Here is a 19,333-nt window from a genome sequence, read left to right on the forward strand (position 1 = left end):
CACTTTGGCCTGTCACTGACTCTGAGACTGACTGCTGATTTGGTGCCTCACTGTTCAGCTGTCCGTAGAGGGGCTCAGCCTGGACTGAGTCTGCAACTAATTGGATAAAACACAGGATGTGAATTCCACTTTAAAAATATAGGCTTGAAGCTGCTTCTATAAACTCCTAAGGAAGTTTTTTACGAAAAAAATGAAACTATTTCAAAAAGTTTTTGGAAATAGCCTAGTATTGAGCTATAAGGGCTCAATTGAATGATGATTTATACATTATTGTGTGGCTTTTTTATCAATGTTGATGCATGGGATATATATGTATTTAAGTGGTTTTGTATGCATACATTTATGTATATTTTAATAGTTATTTGAATAAATATGAATAATTTTATTTTTTGTATCTAAAAAGTCCTGTGGTTTTTTTAATTTGTAATGACATAACATTTTTGTCATAAAAGATTGTTTCAGGGAGACTAGAATGAACGAACGCTGATCAGACAGTACTATTCATTTCTATGGGGAAGAGGGGGTAGATGAGCAGGAAGCACCCCGCTGCATCATCCTTCATAGAAAATGGAGGAGGTTAAGGCGAGGTCTTTCCCACTTGGTCAATTTGTTATCTACCGTGGTGGTTTGCTAAACGACATTGAATGACTGCTGTACACATGCTACATTTTTGCCCAAGTTGATTGTGATTGTTTAACTCAACAATTATTTAACCTGCGTATGTAACCTAAGAATCTGTGCCTCAGCCCTTTTCCGGGCTAACACCAATTCCTAGCTATACCAAACTACTCGTTGTCCCCTGGTTTGGCTGTTTCCCAGTGGGTTCTGCCTCCCACATGTGGATTATGTGTGGGAGAGGTCTGGGATTACTATCTCAGCTGGATGCAATGTCCCAAAGTGGCTGCCACTGTGATTTTTTGTATTTAATACATGAGACTCTTTGCAATTTCGATTTCTACAAGTTTCTGGTAAATTGTGGTGGATGGACGATATCATCATCCATAAAGAATAAAGCTGACCGCACACATTGCAGTCTGACTTCATAATGCATATTCATGATGTGGTGTCTACATGATTGGTTATAAATGAGCTTTTCTGTTTTTTTAGACTCTCTCATTGCATTCTGTTTCTTGGATACTTCTTCATTATCATTACATTGACTTATTTGTTCTATAAACCTAGGAAACCAAGCTCAGTACTGGTTTTACTGGAAAAGCATTGTTTCACTTTAGCAGCAAGGAGTGTTCCACGCCCCTACAAAAAACTATTTTAATTGCCAACATTAAGGCAACATCAGGAACCAAAGCAGATGTGGTATTCAGTTTACTTTAGTTTTACCATAAATATCTTTTTTACTTAGCAGTATCTCTTGCCTACTACCTGTTCTGCCAAGAAATGACCCTCTGTAATTTATAGTGTTAACATTAATGCCTATTCCCAGGTCCACAAACATTACTGACAAACATGAAGCTCATTATATGTCAAATATTCTGGTACAGATAGGTATAATGACCTTTCTGCAAATTATTTAAAAATGTAAGCTTTGCTATAGGTTAAAAGTCTTGCTCTAAATAGCATGGACAATTATTTCATACATGTCTGTAGTTTGCCTGTTTACAACTTTTATGAGCAAAACAAAAACTGAATAGCATGTGGCAAATTTGATGTACGGTCAAGATAATGTTTTAGTAAATGATTTTTTTCGCATTTGCAGTACTATGCTTCTAACTGAGGGTTTAATCATTTGCTATGGCAGAAGCATCAAAAATCATTTCGTATTGAAACAAGCAAGTGTGGATGCCTATTGTTTTATTTGCTTTAAACCAGGAAGCAGGTTGGAAAACCTCTTTTAGGCAGTCATCTAAACAGAATAACCAGTAAAAATGCATGGCCAGATGTGCCCCAAAATGTATTGAAAACCTATTAACCTATCATTCCAATTAACACTTTTTTTAATACTATTTACTGTATAATGATGTTTTTTTCTTTGGTATATGTGTATGTACATATATTCTCCATCAGTTGCCAAATTTTACTGGATACATTTTTTGTGTGTACTTCAAAGAAGCTTTGGATGTATATAAAAGTTCATTTTTTGAAGCCAAAATATAGCCCTATCTGTTCTAAAAACATCAGAACTTTTAGCAAATGGCTGACCTGCTCTATAAGATGAGAAGTACTGATATTCAAAGCGACCTCTGTATCAATGACCCCAGGAATAGTATGTGAAGCTTTATTCTATTATTTGGATGTCTAAGATTATATTTTAAAACCTCAAACTTACCCCTGACATTATTTTCATCTAATTTGACATTTAAAGGGTTAAAACTGTACAAGTAAACATAGAGAACTGTGATCACAGCCCAAAATAAGACCACAATCTATTATTCATTTCATTAGTCTTTCCACAGAGAACAGGTATCCAAACACACCAATAGTTAAAGGCAAATAGGTGATTTTTGGAACTGACATCACTGTGCGGCTTTGTTTTTCATCTAGGTGCAGCAGGACAGTCAGTTTGCCAGTGAAAATATAATTACAGATCAGAAGAGGTTAAAGCTAGGGGTCAGGGTAACAATAGCGCCAGGGGATAAAGGTTAAGATTGGTTTTAATGGATTAGGACTACTGTACATACAGTACATACAAGGGTCAAAACATTGTCACCCTAGATGAATTTGGTTTTCATCTTGAGCAAAAATCTGATATGTGTACAGTGTACAACATTGTTCATTGATCCGTCCTGGCAAATGACCGTTGTTAACTAGTATGTAGGAGAGCACAATGGGGAACCACTCAATTGTCATCCCCTCTACCCTCTAAATAGAACAGAATAGCACTGTGCGTACATGCTTGTGCCTTCATCTCTCAGTGGAAACACAAAAGGGAAGTCGGAGGTTGGAAAAAAAGTTGTACTGAAAGTTTTCTTACCCTAAAGCATGAACTAGATTGGAACTAGATTCACCAAAACCATCAAATTGTAAACAGGCAGCTCTTTATTGCAGCAGGGACAGGCTAGGTCTCTTTTGCAATAAAACAAACTTACCTGCCTGTTCATAATCTTCTATTCAATATGTACTGAGATGTACATGTGCAGCCCAATGTACAGTTCTGGGTAACCTGGGTGCTGGGAATGATTGAACTTCCTGGGAGTTACATCTTTCCAGCTTAGCCAAGATGACTAAAGACTTGGAAACTTGGAAGACTTGGAACTTTAAAAAAAAAAAAGGCTGCATGAAAATTCAGCACCAATGATGGTGTTAGGCCCGCGCCCCCTGGCAGGTGACACGGGATTACCTGGGGCACAGAGTCCCTGTGTTTTCTTCCCAAGCTTTACCAAACCACCTGCAAGAGATGATGGGCCAGTGACCCTAATAGCCACCTCACTGATTTGCTGTGGGAGAACATCAGGTCGCAGCCCCCCGGGGAACAGAGGGCTCCAGTGTAGGGACAACGCAGATCAGGTAATCAGATGACAGTAGAAGGTATAGTCCAGGCAGACTGATGGACAGAATAGAAGGCAGACAAGGCAAAGGTCAGGTAACAGGCTGCATAGCAGCCAATAGCAGGTCAAGTTTGGAGCCAGGAACTTATCTGCTCATTGACTGCTTGCATTTCCTGAAATACCATTCAGCTTAGCACAGCCTCAAAGAAAGTGCAGGGGATGCTAAAAAAAAAAAAAAGGTATATCTTTGCACCGCTAAAGGGAAGCTGAGGATGCTGCAGGCTGCTGTAGAGATGATCTGCGGGTGGAGTGGTAACAGATGGAATGAGGAGAGGTGATTTAGTCCTGATTTAACAGTTCCCTATGATAGTTACATTTAAAGCAAGTTCTTGGTGATAATTATCACAGTGTGCCAGTAAATGCTCTCAAACAAATTTTCAAGCCTATAAATGGTGTCATTGTTTGTCACATGTGTAGCACCATGGCAGGTCTAAATACAGCAGTGCTTGCTGGACTTTTTTAACATGAGGAAACCCATTGAAAGAACTTTAAGACCTTCCGGGAACCCCTGCTATAATTACTATATCCACAGCTCAGAGTTAAAATGACCTGAGAGTCACAAACTGCTAATTGCTTAAAGAACCCCTAGCAACTTCTGGAACAACCCTAGGCTTCCCCCAAACCCTTGTTGAGAAACACTGAAATAGAGGCTAAGATGGAGCCATGATCAGCTGTAAAAGATAGGTGGCTGGAGATCTACTTTAAGATCAGGGATCAGATGATGTATGAAGGGAGATTTGTGCACTTTTCTGCACTGAAATCTCTATGCTACAAACAAAGAATTCAGAATCAACTTTAAAAAATATATTAGGATGGATATATTAATTGCAGAAAAAAATATTGCAATGGTTATTCATACACTTCTCCAGTAGCCCCATATCAAAGGGAAGGATTTGTAAGATGTAACTAAAGCCTTTGAGTACATGATTGGTATGTTTTATACAAAATGATTGTGACAATATCTGCTCTGCATTTTGATATGTTGTGAAACCTATGCCATTTCTGCTACATAAGGTATACCCAGTGGGGATAGTTCCACGTCCGCTTTAAATCTGCCAGGGATATAGTTAATAAAACAATTATTTTGCAATCTGTACTGTTTATTTTGCCTTGCAAGCAGATTGGCTAGGTCTGGAGCATAATAGAAAAAAAGCATGTGATGAGTTACTTCCTGACTGAGTGCTGGGAGGTGCACACACACAATAACTGTGAGTATATTTTTCTGCAAATATTAGGATTAACAAATGTTATGAAAAGTAGGAAATCTGAAACTAATCTTCTTCTACTTGTAAAACAACAGCCATGTGTAATAGGAGTCTTCCAACATGCTTCTTTGAAAAATCCAGCAAACAAGGCAGTCAAATATGTAATGCCAATGTAGACTGGCAGATATCTGTGAACTCACCATATGATCTTTCTCTAAGTCTGATCTATATTGATCTGCTAATCAGACCTTGTCAGCTGGACCTGAAACAAAGGGCCATTTATTTCTGTGATTACAGACAGGAGTATACACCACAAAATAACAGTGCAAGCTGTTTATCATGCAGTTCTTGTGGCTTTACCAATGACCCATACAGCAAAAAACTGTTGTTTTAAGTTCAGATGAGTTGTAATAAAGGTTGCTGGGTATGTGGTATATAGTAAATTAAAAAAAGTCTATGTTTTATAGGGGATCTGATTTTCAGATATTGGAGTGTCCTTTGTGTAAGTAATAAAGCCTTGCACTTGTGAACATGTTGTCTTTGCATGTCTTTACTCTTGATCCATGCAAAGGGGGTTGGAACTGATCACCTTGGGTTTTCTTAATGGGTACAGGCATTTTTCAAATTTACCAATAATAAAACAGGGAAGTGGTTAATACCAGACAGATCAGAGTTGGTGACTGATGGGCTTTAATAAGGAAACAGACAAGGCAGCAATCATGTTACATTTACTGGGATTTAAGCCATGTTGTAACCAGAAGCAGGATTCAAGCTGAGTCTTAAAAAAATAACATCCTAGGAGAGTATATCAGGGAAGGAAATCAAAATGTTTGCTGGATAGCAATCTTAGAATCCTGGCAAGCAGTAACAGATACCTTTGCTTAGTCTACGTACACACGTGCATTAATTATTGTTAGAAAACAAATGATTAACAACCGATCAACGATTATGCATGATTATTTTGAACGATCATATTGTGCACAATTCTGCACATGCTGTAACGATACGATCGGTCAAATTTAATCCACAAATAATGTACACACACTAGATACAATTGTTTGAACAATGCAGGAAGTGACATGTACAGGAGAAAGTGTACTGCAGAACAATCCACGATCACTGAACGACCGTACACACAATAGAACGATCGTCGACCAATAAAATCCGCCAGGATGGTTGTTCGTTTCCAGCGACATTCCTCGTTCAGCGTCGTTGGCCAGTCATTGTGCACTTTTTTTTGTTGTTAACGATTATCGGACGAACGATCGCTAGTTCTTTGTTTCCAATTACAATTATTGCACGTGTGTACGTACCTTACACTTTGCAATAAGCCCCATTCAACACTGATGTCAGAGAATATAAATTGGACTCATTCTTATGCAAATATTCTTTACAGTTGAATACACTTTATAGATGACTGTCATTTACCAATGCTTAATGAACGATCATTTGCAAGGAATGACATATCAAGTAATGAAGCTATACATACAGCAACAGTGTGATTATTCACAGTATTTGGCAGGCTGTCCCTGTACTGACTATGTGATTGTTTGAAGGTCTGGCCAGGCATGCATGGTTTTGTGCACAATCGTTTATTGTCTAATCATCAGTCTACATCTGTATAGTAGATTGAGGATAACAGATAATTCCCAGAGCCAATCTGTTAGAACAGATCATATATTTGCACCTGAGAATCATAACAGATCGTCACCTACTGACATTGTTGGATGCTTTCTTAAAGGCACATTTATCTAGCATGTGTATGTAGCTTAAGACTTGTTGATCATTTTATGTTGGTAATAATTTAAAGACTCACGAGGTATAAAGAACAGGGGCCTGTCATCTCCCATTGCATGCATATGCAATTAATTTATCATTTGTTTATTTAACATATTTTACACTGGTATATATAGCCGAAGTGGAATCTGTTTTATTTGTTGCAGTACAACTTTGTATCCACTTAATGGTGCTGCATTATGGATATGGATAATGGTGCCGCATTATGGATACAAAGATAATTTATTGAACGCTATACATGGCTTAGTAATTGTGTTGCTGCAACTTTTGTTTTTGCTTTAAAATTTCCGTATATACTCAAGTATAAAACATTTTTTATATTCAGGTCACACCAGTAGATGGCAGTGTGTCTTCATGTAAAATGTGTAACAATCACTTGCCATCTGAGATATGTTTATTACACACTTTACATGAGGACACAGCATCATCTACTAGTGTCCAACAATAATGCACAAAAGGTCATTTAAAAAAGTACAAAAAGATATACAGACTGAACTTATGAAATTGTAATAATTTTCCAATGTAAAAAAAGTTTACAAAATTAAACATCATGGGCATGTTTGCACATTAATTTTATTGGCATTTCTATTTATTTACTAATTTAAATGTTAGCAGTGATAGCCGCATTAGTGTCCTAGGTTTATGATTGAGTTAAAGCAGCTTACCTGTATTCTCAGGTAATAAAAACTACCTCAGTTATTATATTCAGATTAGTTTATATTCAAGTATCTTCATCATTATTTAGGAACATGCCAATGTGCTTAGGTGTGTTTTTATAGCAAAAAACCCAGGTGTAGTTGGTCCAGGTATAAACTCTTATAGGTCTAAGTAAAGGTATGTATTGAAACATATGTAGCATCCGTAAGTGAATAGACATATAAAATCTACATTTGCTAAATTTTAACCTTATTTTGATTCAGACTATTGCTTGGACTTAAAAGTGAAATTTCAGTAATACACAGCAGAACTTTTACTTTTGTTGGTAAATAGGGGTTGAATGAATACATTTCCACAAGTCCCTCTCTATTAACACATGGAGCTACTGTATTCAGTATATTAAAAGGAAGGGATCTCTCCCTCCCTCTCAGCTAGACATGACCTACAGATATTGTATGACAAAAAAGGGTGTGGGAGCTTACAAAATCTTTACTGGGACAACAGTAGAGCATTGTCTATTTGAATGGATGTGGTACCTTGTGAAACGTGTTACCCACAAAACCTAAACCCAACAAACAGAATACAATAGACAAATTGGACATAGATGGATGAAAAAACCATACACAGGCAACTTCAATCGACAAACCATTCAGTAACACTAATATTTGTGGGTGTTTTAGTTTCTTTACAAAAAAGGTACAAAGAAACTATTTCTGCTGAAAATCTATTGTGTACAGTGGTCTTCTGATGACATGGCGGATCAATAAACGGCCAACTGGGGACAACCATTGTCATTGCCTATTGAGTAGGATGCAGCTAGGTTCCTCCTGCTTGTTATCAACTCTCTATGGAGCTAATCAGCAATGGGTGTACAACACTGGTTCATTCTAGTGTCACTGGAATCTATTACACACCAATACAAAAGATTGTTTTTCAAAAAATGAGTTTGACATAGCTATAGGCTCTCCACTGTCTCCTTTATTCTTACTGACCTCCTTCATTCTGTAAATTTCCTTGGTCCACTCTTTCATTGCTTGGTAGGACCCGTTGCTTGGGGAAATGAGCTAACTGATTGTCCCAGATAGCAAAAAAGAATTGTTTCTTCAAGCAAGGAATAAAAGTAGGAATCAGCACAAATTTCAATTTTGTTGATTGTTGATTCAACTTTTTTTTTTATTTTAAACTTCATTACATTTCTATACTTATGCCTTTTGCTTGGTATAATAGTATCCAAAAATAAATAAATGCATTTTGCCTGTGATAGGAGATATCGCTAAATACATAACATGCATCTGGTGACAATGAGTCATTGCTGTCTTGTTAACTCCTTCCCAGGTACCACAACTAAACTAAAGCATTGCAGTATCTATGGCGGAAACCAGAGAACAGAGGATCCTCCAGTTTGTGTTACAAAATGCAGTACGTGGCAACCCTCAGAGTGTCCTGGATCAAATCGATAAATATTGCAGAGAAAAGGAATGGGCCATGAATGTGGGAGATGAGAAAGGTATTTCTATTACATCTCAAATTTGATCTGCTAGAACACAGGGATTTATGTAATATTGGCCCATGAATACCCCATTGGACCACTTTGAAAACGGAAATCAGTGGATGTGCTGGATGAACATATGCTACACTGAAATGTAGTGTAATGAGTTATAGCGTATATTAACAAAATAAATGTCTTCCACTATGGAAGAAAACACACGCATTATTGCAAACAGTTGAACATGGAATGACACAACACATATGATGTGAATGTTCACACGATACATTTTAGAAAAATTTACTTTAATTGCCCAATTATGCAAAAAGAAAAATCCCTTTTACTTATTTTTTAATTATTATTGAGTACTCTCAATTCTGTGAGTAAATCAGTCTTTTTGTCCAACTATTTACTTATTTTTGGAATATCTGAATGTAGGTAAGTTAAAGCCCAACTCCACCTAAAACTTTTTTTTTATTTGGATAAAGTGATCAAGAATATGACTTCTTCCTGTTAATTATTGTCTGAGCTCCTAATGAATATATTTGTCTTTACTTTTTGTTTGGTCTCCAGGACTAGCTTTAGGAGTATGATTACACAGAACACATCAAACATCAACACACAATTGCAGAACTGGGAGATTTTGTAGTATTTGTCTATGCTGAAGAACTGTCTAGACTTGTATGGCATTCCAACATGTTAGTGTAAATAAGTTTACACGATCATTTTCATGTTAACCCCCAACACACACAGAATTATTTGTGAGCTGGAAGGAGAGGTGCTTAGAAAGAATGGAGCACCATGAGCAGACTGTACAAAATATATTGTGGCTGTGTGTGGCTGACCAGAATACAAATAAGTGTCAATGACTGGCATTCATTTTTTTTTTCAACACAGGATTACTTAGTTCCTAGATGGAGTGTTTACTTTTTAATTTTAAGTTTCCATCTAGATTTTTGTATACTGAAGGTCTTAGTTGTTCATTTCACTGTTGAAAGATCATGAAAAGTAGGGTATTGCAGGACAGCATATGGGACTTTATTTGCAGATTATGAGCCTCTACAGTAGAGTTTTATTAATAAAATGGGACATAAGGTAAGTAAAACATTCTCTGCACCTCCACCCTTAACCAAAACAAGCATTTATATCTTGCAGTGCAAGGAGAAGCCCTACTGTAAGGGAAATTTTTGAAGTGTCCCCAACTAAAACATACCAATCTAAGATTGTATTTATTTTATTTACAGTACCAGTTTTTCTAAGGCAGCATATTAGTTATACAATTTTAAAACAGGATTTGAAAAGTTTACTGCAAACCTTATACTGAATTATATTAAAAAATCTATTTAGATCTTACATATGGACTTGTGACTAGCAACAGTCAGTGATGCCCTATGTTAGGGATCTCTAAGTTATTGGAAGCAAACTTTGATCCATTACCCTCCTTATGAAAAACTTTAAACATTACCGTAGATTATATTACATTGCTATTGCAACCAATTCATGTTTTAGAACAATATATTCACATAATTTGAGACTTCACCTAAACCTCAGTGGCTTTATTATAAATCTGAAGATTAAATGGACCCAGGTCATGAGATCACACTGAGCACTTCCAAAAGATAACTGCTACAGCAAATTTTAATTATCTTTCAGAAAAAACATATATAAACATTTATAATAAATATATTTAACCCTTTTCAGTTCTATTTAATACATCCTTGTTTTCTTGTGTATATTTAAAAAAAGCCTAATTTGCACCCCATCCCCCCAAAACAATTAAATATAATTATTTTTTATCCTAAGTAATAAAGTTTTTCCTAACCAAACAAGTGCCATGGTCCACCATAATGGATGAGAAAACTTTATGAGCTGAAGTCAAATTACCTTGCTAGCAGCCCTGGAATCTCTAAAAAACATCAACATATTCTGAATAGGTAGCAACTAATCCAGACAAACTGCCCCTCTAGCTGGTTTTTCAAGTTTATTTGCCAATTCATTTGGTTAGAGGTTATTCGCTAATACTCACATGCATAACAAATTCTGCTAGCTACTAAGGAAAGCAATGACAATTTTAGATTGTTTACACCAAAATCATGAAGATGACACTTTCCTGTGGCTCCAAACCCACAATTTCTATTTGTTTGAAATTACTCATAAGTCCATACATACCACCAATCTTCAATATATTATATATATTGAAGATTGGTATATACTGTATGTTTAATATATTCAATAAAAGACAATATATTCATTTAAAATTCAGTTTTCATACAAAATGCAGACATTTAAAGAAAGTAGAATGATTTATACATCATATACAAAAATATATACACAAATCAAGCATCATACAACTGGTATAGAAAAGAATTACCACCTTCAAAATATTTACATGTTGGTACATTGCAGCCAGAGATGAAGATGCACACAAAAAATAATTTTCCATCTGTCTTCACTGTTTTGAAGGTATACAATCCAAGTGAAAAATAAAAAAGCTACAGTTCAGAATAAAAATAGAATCACTGAGATGATCAAAGAATAACCCCCCTCCTAAACATTATTGTAAAGGAACTCTGGTGTAACTAATTACCTACTCCATTGCACACCAAGCTAAGTAATAACTTCTGTTGTATCAACTGTAATCATTCTCATTAGTTCAGCATAAAAACAGCCATTCCTGGAGCATTCCAGTGCTTGGTGGTAGAACTAAAAGCTCACAATTACATATAGGTGGCTAGGCACTGTCAAAAGATTCCAGGGATAAAGTTGTGAAAAGGCTGAAGTCAGGACCCACAGTAATCTCAATATTGAATTTTACATTATTTATGTTTTAGTTTACACTTTTTTATGCACTTATAAACCTAGATAGTCTTCCATTACAGGTAAATATGTTATTGTTATTTCACTTTAAAATTTAGGATTGATCCTGGATAACGTGCTTCAAGAAACAAATCCATCCTTGGTTCTAGAGCTGGGCACTTACTGTGGGTATTCTGCCATCCGTATAGCTCGATTACTGAAGCCTGGAGCTCTGCTGTTCACCATAGAGATAAATCAGGCCAATGCTGACGTGGCCAGACAGATGATTGAGTTTGCTGGAGTTAAAGATAAGGTACACCTGGTATATTGAACTACACTGAAATTCACTATAGAACATTTAATTATATTATACTAATTCAAAACTTTCTAGGCATAAAAGAGTTCTACAGTGTTAATCACAAGCTATAACTTATTGTGTGACAATTTACACCATGACATCCCCTTCTGCAAGTAGAATGTGCAATTTTCTCTTCTATTCTATAGTGTAGGATGAGATTGGAGAGTCTCTGGAAGTAAGTGTCTCTTACTGCTTTGTAAATAGGGAAGCGTAGCAGGAAGTCGGTCTCATCCTCCATAGTCCCCTGGTCACACTACTGGCACAGTCTAGTCTACTTCGGATTGTAGGTTGGTCTACGTCACGTCACGTCTGGTGCTGTGACTGTGTATCACTCTCCAAGCTAGTTGTTGGGTTTTTTTTTTTATCACCACAGCTCTAGCACAGACTCTTCCAAGTGAAAGTTCCACATTAGAATGTCCACTTCCTGCCAGCCCCGTGATGTCACTGCTGCCACTTGGGCAGAAATTCTTGCCTGTTGGCAAGGTTAATGATGGGCTAATAATTTACATGAAAAGATATTTTCTACAACCATAATTTTTTTAAGGCGTCATAGGGCTGGAAAGGAAGTTCAGAAGCCTTAATTTGGTTTGTTGTTTGGATATCCCTGGGTGCTCAGCCTGTAGAGGTTCATGATCTGTCCGTCTTTGGGGTCTTGTAGCATCTGTAGATGTTGAGCCAGTTTGTAGTCTCTGTAGTGACTGGTAAGCAGTGTTTTACTTTCCTTCTTTCTTTAAGGTACAAACTAATTCAAAGAAATCAGGAAAAGTAAATGAGTTCCTACAAAACCTCTGGATGCATTTTTATGTGTGGGTACAAATAGACACAACAACTACAGATACATTGGAAAATTTGGACTGCCCATACATTTTGTATGTTTATGTAATACATATACACCTTAGTAAACAACTAAGTAAAATAAGTCTGTGGTTTTGAATGGGAATGGGGCATGATGGGCTTACATTGCCAGGAAGTGTGTATTGCCTAAGTGATCACTGCTACAACAAAGTATAAATAATAACAATAATTAAGGCTTACAAATCCTGATCAGCCCCAATTAACTTCCTTCTTTTTAATTTTTTCAAAAAAAGATTAGCGTTTTTAAACAAGAAAAACTAACTTTGCTCTCTTCCCCTGCTAAACAATACAGTAAATATGTGTTAATTTGTTATCCTAAATAATATGTGTGTTGTGATCTTTACATGCAAATAACCAGCCTGATCTTTGCTCACAAAAGGTGGATTATATAGGATTTAAAACTTTTACGATGGTGTAGAATGTTCACAAAGCTACCGATGGTTTATAACTTTAGTAATGGCAAGGGTATAATGTATTCCCCACAACTATATTTAAGAACTTTAATTTACATGAATCAGATCGGTTTATAATGATCTCAGTAGATCATCCTATACTGTTACTATAGTAGGCCTCTATATGGATAAAATATATTCTGTCTATATATCCAAATTCAAACTGATCTATTTCTTCTGTAGGTGAAGATATTGCAGGACTCCACCAAACACATTATTCCTAAACTAAAAGTAGAACATGGACTGGAGCACTTTGACTTTGTGTTCATTGATCATTTCGGAGACCAGTATTTAGCAGATACTAAGTTACTTGAGGTAAGGAAATATAGTCTTTTTTAAAATGTGAATATCTATTTATAATATAGTTACCAAAAGTTTTTTAAAAAGTGTTTCTTATACAAAGAAATCTGTTCAGCATTTTTACTACATTTTCAAAAGTGTCCTGCACAAGAATGTATATTTATTTATTTTTTTTTTTTTTTAGACTGAACTTTGTTAAGAATTTTCCTAAACAATAACAGAAAAAACAGAAAGGACAAAATATAAATATAGTGTGCAGTATACCGGATGATTACCAGTACATCAAATATGATCCCACCAATAACATATTTATAAAATGGCAGCAAAATGTAAACTAAACAGTATATTCCCAAAAGTGAGAAAGTTAAAGATGAATGTCCAGAATACACAAAACATTATCAAAAAATAAAAATAAACAGGTAGGGTGTAAACACGACAATAGGAAGGGGGGGGGGGGGGACCAGAATGATGAATAGGGAGCTCACAGAGTCAAATCAACACATTAAACCTGTAAATGGGCATAATAGGTATCCCAAGATTCCCAGACCTGCTTAAACTTAGCAACATTATTTCTGAGGAGAGCGGTAAGATATTCTATCAAATGGACCTCCTTGATACAAGCATGTAAGTTCTCCAAAGAGGGGGGCTGTGTGGATTTCCACTTGGCCGGGATTAAAGTACGGGCTGCTACCAAAATATGTGTGATACGCTTAGATGTGGGTTTGGGGAGGCCCATGAAAGGCAATCCCAGTAGACGGTGCAGTGGGTCCAGGGAGAACCGCTGCTGGGTCACTTCTATGGTTAGCTTATTAACCATGTCCCAATAGTTAAAAATAGTGGGACAGAACCAAACAATGTGCTCCAGTGTCACACGCTGGGATCCACATCTCCAGCAAAGAGGATCTGCAGCTTGAAACAGCCTGTGCAGCATATCCGGCGTGTGATACCACCAGAACAAATTTTTGTACTAGTTTTCTTCGTAAAGTGTGCATATGGAGCTTTTATTTGCCGCCTCCCAGAGCTTGGACCACTCATGTCCATCTAGGGCACGGCCCAAAATGGCTTCCCAGGTGCCCATAAGACCTTTGGCGTAAGGACCGGTGGCACAAATTCTTTCAAAAGGGGTGATTGTAGTAAATTTGGGCGGCTGTTGAAAAGTTGCTGCAAGTATGCGAAAGTATGCAAAAAAGAGGGTTTGTTGGAGGTCAAATGTGTCTTGTAATTCCTAAAAGGAAAGTAGTCTTTTCTCCACCGGGTGTAAAATATGCCTAATATGAAACAGCCCCTCTCCCTCCACGGAAGCCACATATTTCTAGATAAACTATCGGGTAGCGAAGGGGTGTGTATAATGGATGTAAGTATAGAGGCTTGGGAGGAGAGACCATACTTAAGTCTTATACTCTCTCCATATATTACTCACAAACGCAATCGGGGAAAGCAGGTCTATATCCGTTAATAACATGGAGGAGCTCCATAACATCACATTAGGGTGAGGTGGGGCAATCCAAGCTTCCTCTAATTCTCGGCATACACTGGGGAGAAGATAACATAGTCCATGAGGGCAAGTAGCGAAGGTGAGTTGCTACATAATCTTTAACCAGGTGTTGGGCCCCAAGACCCCCCAATTCTTTGGGTGTACAGACCACTGATCTGGATAATCTGTGTCGCTTGTGTGCCCAAATAAAATTCAGAAAACCAGCCTGCAACTTTTTCAAAGTCAAAATCGGGACCCGGACTGGGAAAGTGTCAAATAAATAAAGAAGCTTGGGCAACAGCATCATTTTCACAGACACAGTACGGCCTAAGAGTGACAGTGAGTGCCCTTTCCATTTATTCAAATAATTGTATATCTCCTGAAACAGTGGGGGGAAATTATTAGCGTACAGTTGGTTATAGGAAGCTGTGATCCTAGTTCCCAAGTGACTCAGAGAATGTTCCTGCCACATGAAGGAATAACCATTCTCTAATGCTGAGAGTGCAAGGGTGGTATATGTAGAGGCATGGCTTCTGTCTTTGAGGCATTGACCTTATAACCCGAAACAATGCTAAAAGCGTTTAGTTCGGTTCACAAATTCGGGGGAGTAGTAAGGGGCTGTGTAGGTGTGAGGACAAGGACATCATCTGCATATTGTGAGATTTTGTAGGGGGATCCGTTCACTGGAACACCCTGAATATTGGGATAAGAGTGTACTCTCTCCGCCAGTGGTTCAATACTGAGGGCTAATAGCAAGGGGGACAGAGGGCATCCCTGTCGCGTCCCATTTTTGATGGAAAAGATTGTAGAGGAGGCATGAGACAAATTGACAGAGGGGCAACTGTAAAGGGAGCGAATTGCTCCCACAAAGGGGCCCGAGAACCCCATTTTAGTAAGCATAGAAAACATGAAAGGCCAGCTGAGATGGTCAAACGCCTTCCTTGCGTCCAAACTCAAGACAAGTAAAGGAGTTTTGCGTTTGTTGAGGATATCAATAACATTATTTATGCGTATTGTCACTGGCATGAGGGTATAGGATGAAGCCCGTTTGGTCCCTGTGTACAAGGACCGGTAAAAATTTAGAGAGCTGGTTTGCTAAAAGGTGTTATGTCTTCAACTGGGGGAGATTCAGTTCAGCTGAATAGGCGTCTATGGTGGCTTGTAAAGTTGAGCCCATGGAGCTCTGCGCCTGGTTCCCCGTGTGATATAGTTGGGTGTAATATTGTTCAAACCGGGAAGCTGTTTGGGACGGCTCATACCTTAATATCCCCTTCTCGTCTTTAATGGCCATAGGGGAGGAACTAGATTGTATATCTCTCAGTTTGCGTGCCAGAAGTGTATCTGCCTTTTTGCCTTTGTGGTAATAAAGCTGTCTAGTATGCTGCATCATCCAGCTGACCTTCCTCAGCTCCAGGGCCCTCAATTTGGAGCGGAGGGAAGCCACCTCCCATAGGAGGCCCAGTGAAGGTCTATCAGAGAGCTTCTGCTCTGCAGTCTGTAGTGCCTGTACCGTTAAGACACGCTGCAGGTTGGAGTCCCTTTTAAGGTGGGAGCTCAAGGCCACACACTGGCCCCTAACGACCGCCTTGTGGGCCTCCCAGAGATTGGAAGTGTGTGCCACTGAACCCTTGTTCTCGGCGAAATAGTTTTGTATTCCAGCAGTAAGGGACAGTTTGGTGTCCATAGTTTTAAGAAGAAAATCATTCATCCGCCAGTGACATACTCCAGTATCGGGGCATGGTCTGACCACTAAATGGGGTGAATATCAGCAGAAACCAGTTCTTCAGGAGTGGTAAATTGATGAATAGGTAGTCAATGCGGGTATGATGTGGGTATTTGATGAGGAGGGGAGTAAAAAGTAAATTGCTTACTTGTAGGGTGCTGAATTCGCCAGCTGTCATACAGCCTAAAAAACTTGGAGCATTGCAGCACAGTAGGAGGTGGAGGGGATGTATACATAGACATCCTATCTTGAGTCAGAGAGAAAATTGAATTAAAGTCTCCACCGACAATCAAATAAGTATGTGTGAATTCTTCCAAAAGGGCTAGTGTTTTAGTGAGAAACTAAAACTGCCCCGCATTAGGAGTGTAAATGTTACACATGGTTAAAGGCACCCCTTGTAGGGTACCATGTAGAATAATGTACCTGCCCTCCGGGTCAGTAATAGATCTTATGAGGGAGAATTTAAAAGAGTCTTTAATCAGAATTGCAACCCATGCACACTTTTTAGGTGGAGAGTTAGCCATATGAGCACCAGGGTAATATTTACAGACAAAGTTAAGGTACCCGTGCTGTCAAAATGTGTCTGTTGCAGAAATATAAGATCTGCAGACTGGCGTTTAAATTCTCTGAACGCCAATTTCCTCATAGTGTTAGAGTTTGGTTCCCGCACATTGAGGGATAAAATTTTAATAGCCAATAAAGTATTATAGAAAAGGAATGTAGCAAAGGCTTCCCATGTTGCCGGGTAGGTGGAGAGGGGGGTAGCTATAGGCTCCCGAGTATACAATTGTGGACAATGGAGGCGCCCCATGAAGGGGAGAGAGGCGTAAAGAGGGAACAGAGAAAAAATACAAGAACATAAACAATAAACCAAACTGAAACAATCGCTGGTCAAGAATATGTATTTCTTCCTTGCCCAATTACTGGGAAAATAGGTGAAAGTGTTTATTTTTTATATATTGATATCGACAGCTCTGCATTTTCCATGGGATGAGTGTATACATATTTTAGTTTAGCTGGAGGCCAAAAAAACTCACAAATTACTGCAACAACCTTCACGTTTTGCAGTGTATTGTGCTGCCATTCATTATGATACGGCATCATGGTGCTCCGTTGTTTTTTGCCGTTTTTTTGTCCATTGCTGTTTTTTTGTGCTTTACTACCACCTTAACCTTAAAACAGTGCCTAAAACACAAAATACATTAGTTTTTATGCATTAACACAGATTTTACAAAATGTTAATTGTTCATTTTATTGCTAACACACAATAATTCTTCCTTAGCTTCCTTAACCAATATATAACATTTATACAGTTTAACCTTTTTTTTATATGCTTTTAGTAGGTATTTTGGGAAAAAAAAGTGTTAATACTGATTGAGAATGTATTCATTTTTCTTCCCAACAGCTTCTATTCACTTGAATAGGAGGTTTAGACTTAGTTTGAGCCCATGGCAGAACGCAGTGTTTTTTTGCGGGTCTGAAGTGGCCCTAGATTTGTTTTATTGCAGAAAACTTAACTCTGAAAACGTAACTATTTTCTTGTTTATCCTGTACAGGAAAGCGGCGTACTCCGAAAAGGATCGGTGTTATTAGCAGACAATGTTTCCTTCCCGATGTCTGCGGACTTCTTGAAATATGTCAGGACAAGTGGTCATTATGACTGCACCAACTTTCCAGCTCATTTAGAGTACTCTGATAAGCCTGATGCATTGGAAAAGGCTGTGTATAGGGGGTAGTTATAAACAACAGCAGACAGTATATTGAATAATATAATAATCCTCAAAAGACACTTCCACAAATCCGCTCTATTCAGGCCAGTAATAAAAACAAAAAAACATGCAAAATATCTTTTATTAAATATTCATGTTCAAAACAAAGATGTTATACAAAAATAAATATATATAACCAGATCCTTTCATTAGCATGTATTAGAATAAAATACTTTTGTAATTGTAGAAACCATTAGGCTGCTACTGAGGGAAGTAAATCAATAACCAACTCCAGGGCTAGTTGAAGAACTGTAATTCTTTTCTGGAGACTCGACTCATGTTTCTGACAAGCAGTAATATTGGATCAATAAAATGTTTGCATGTCTAACATCTAGTTTTATTGTTTCCTTTTACAATGTTGTTTCAACTCAGATAATAATATCCACAGATGAAAGCACTGAACAAAGCAATGGCTTCTCATTTAAGAATCTACATGGAACTTCCAAGATGTATGATTACGACCCAATAACTGATATTTTACTAACCAGGAGACCTTATAGTGTTTTCCTAATGTTAACTGCTGTGACTGATCAGCAAGAAGAACACTAAGATCATTAAAGGCCCAATAAAACTATGCATTGCTTTATCTTACATGCTTTTATACAAAGTATTATTGCATATATACATATTGCCCCTGATTCATCAATGAAATCCGCGCTCGCTGGAAGCGCGAACGTACGCGCGGCCAGTGATCGCGGATTACCGTGGTCCGGACTCGAGTATGCGCGTACACTCGCCTCACTACCAGCCGGATTCCAGCCTTCACAATAGGGAGCACGAATCTGCCAATCAAGGCGATTAGATTTCAGCTGCGCGATTAAGTAGGATCTGTTAAGCTCCATGGTGAGATCATAGCAATTAATTAGTGCGCACCTGCTCTCTGTTCTGTGCTTATTTACAGTCCTTTACAGGTCAATTAGAATTTTTAACATTAGATTTCAGCTGCGCGATTAAGGAG

The 19,333-nt window shown here is 37.8% G+C and overlaps 1 protein-coding gene across 1 annotated transcript; it reads left to right on the forward strand.

Annotated features, from left to right (window-relative positions):
• Positions 1-4,614: 4,614 nt before the first annotated feature.
• Positions 4,615-18,703, forward strand: LOC140333782 (catechol O-methyltransferase-like). The gene is made up of 5 exons (XM_072415679.1): positions 4,615-4,711; positions 8,498-8,669; positions 11,564-11,757; positions 13,293-13,424; positions 18,163-18,703. Exons 2-5 carry the CDS (start codon positions 8,531-8,533, stop codon positions 18,340-18,342), a joined length of 645 nt encoding a protein of 214 aa, XP_072271780.1. The 5' UTR covers positions 4,615-4,711; positions 8,498-8,530; the 3' UTR covers positions 18,343-18,703.
• The last annotated feature ends 630 nt before the right edge of the window (positions 18,704-19,333 follow it).

Source organism: Pyxicephalus adspersus, chromosome 6 (genome assembly GCF_032062135.1).
Source record: "Pyxicephalus adspersus chromosome 6, UCB_Pads_2.0, whole genome shotgun sequence".
NCBI classification, from domain to species: Eukaryota; Metazoa; Chordata; class Amphibia; order Anura; family Pyxicephalidae; genus Pyxicephalus; species Pyxicephalus adspersus.

Bases quoted from the DNA above. Each gene is read 5' to 3' on its own strand.
- LOC140333782 (XM_072415679.1), top strand. From the start codon at position 8,531: ATGGCGGAAACCAGAGAACAGAGGATCCTCCAGTTTGTGTTACAAAAT. The intron at 8,670-11,563 runs GTATTTCTATTA...TTTAAAATTTAG, and splicing joins GAATGTGGGAGATGAGAAAG to GATTGATCCTGGATAACGTG. The intron at 11,758-13,292 runs GTACACCTGGTA...TTTCTTCTGTAG, and splicing joins TTGCTGGAGTTAAAGATAAG to GTGAAGATATTGCAGGACTC.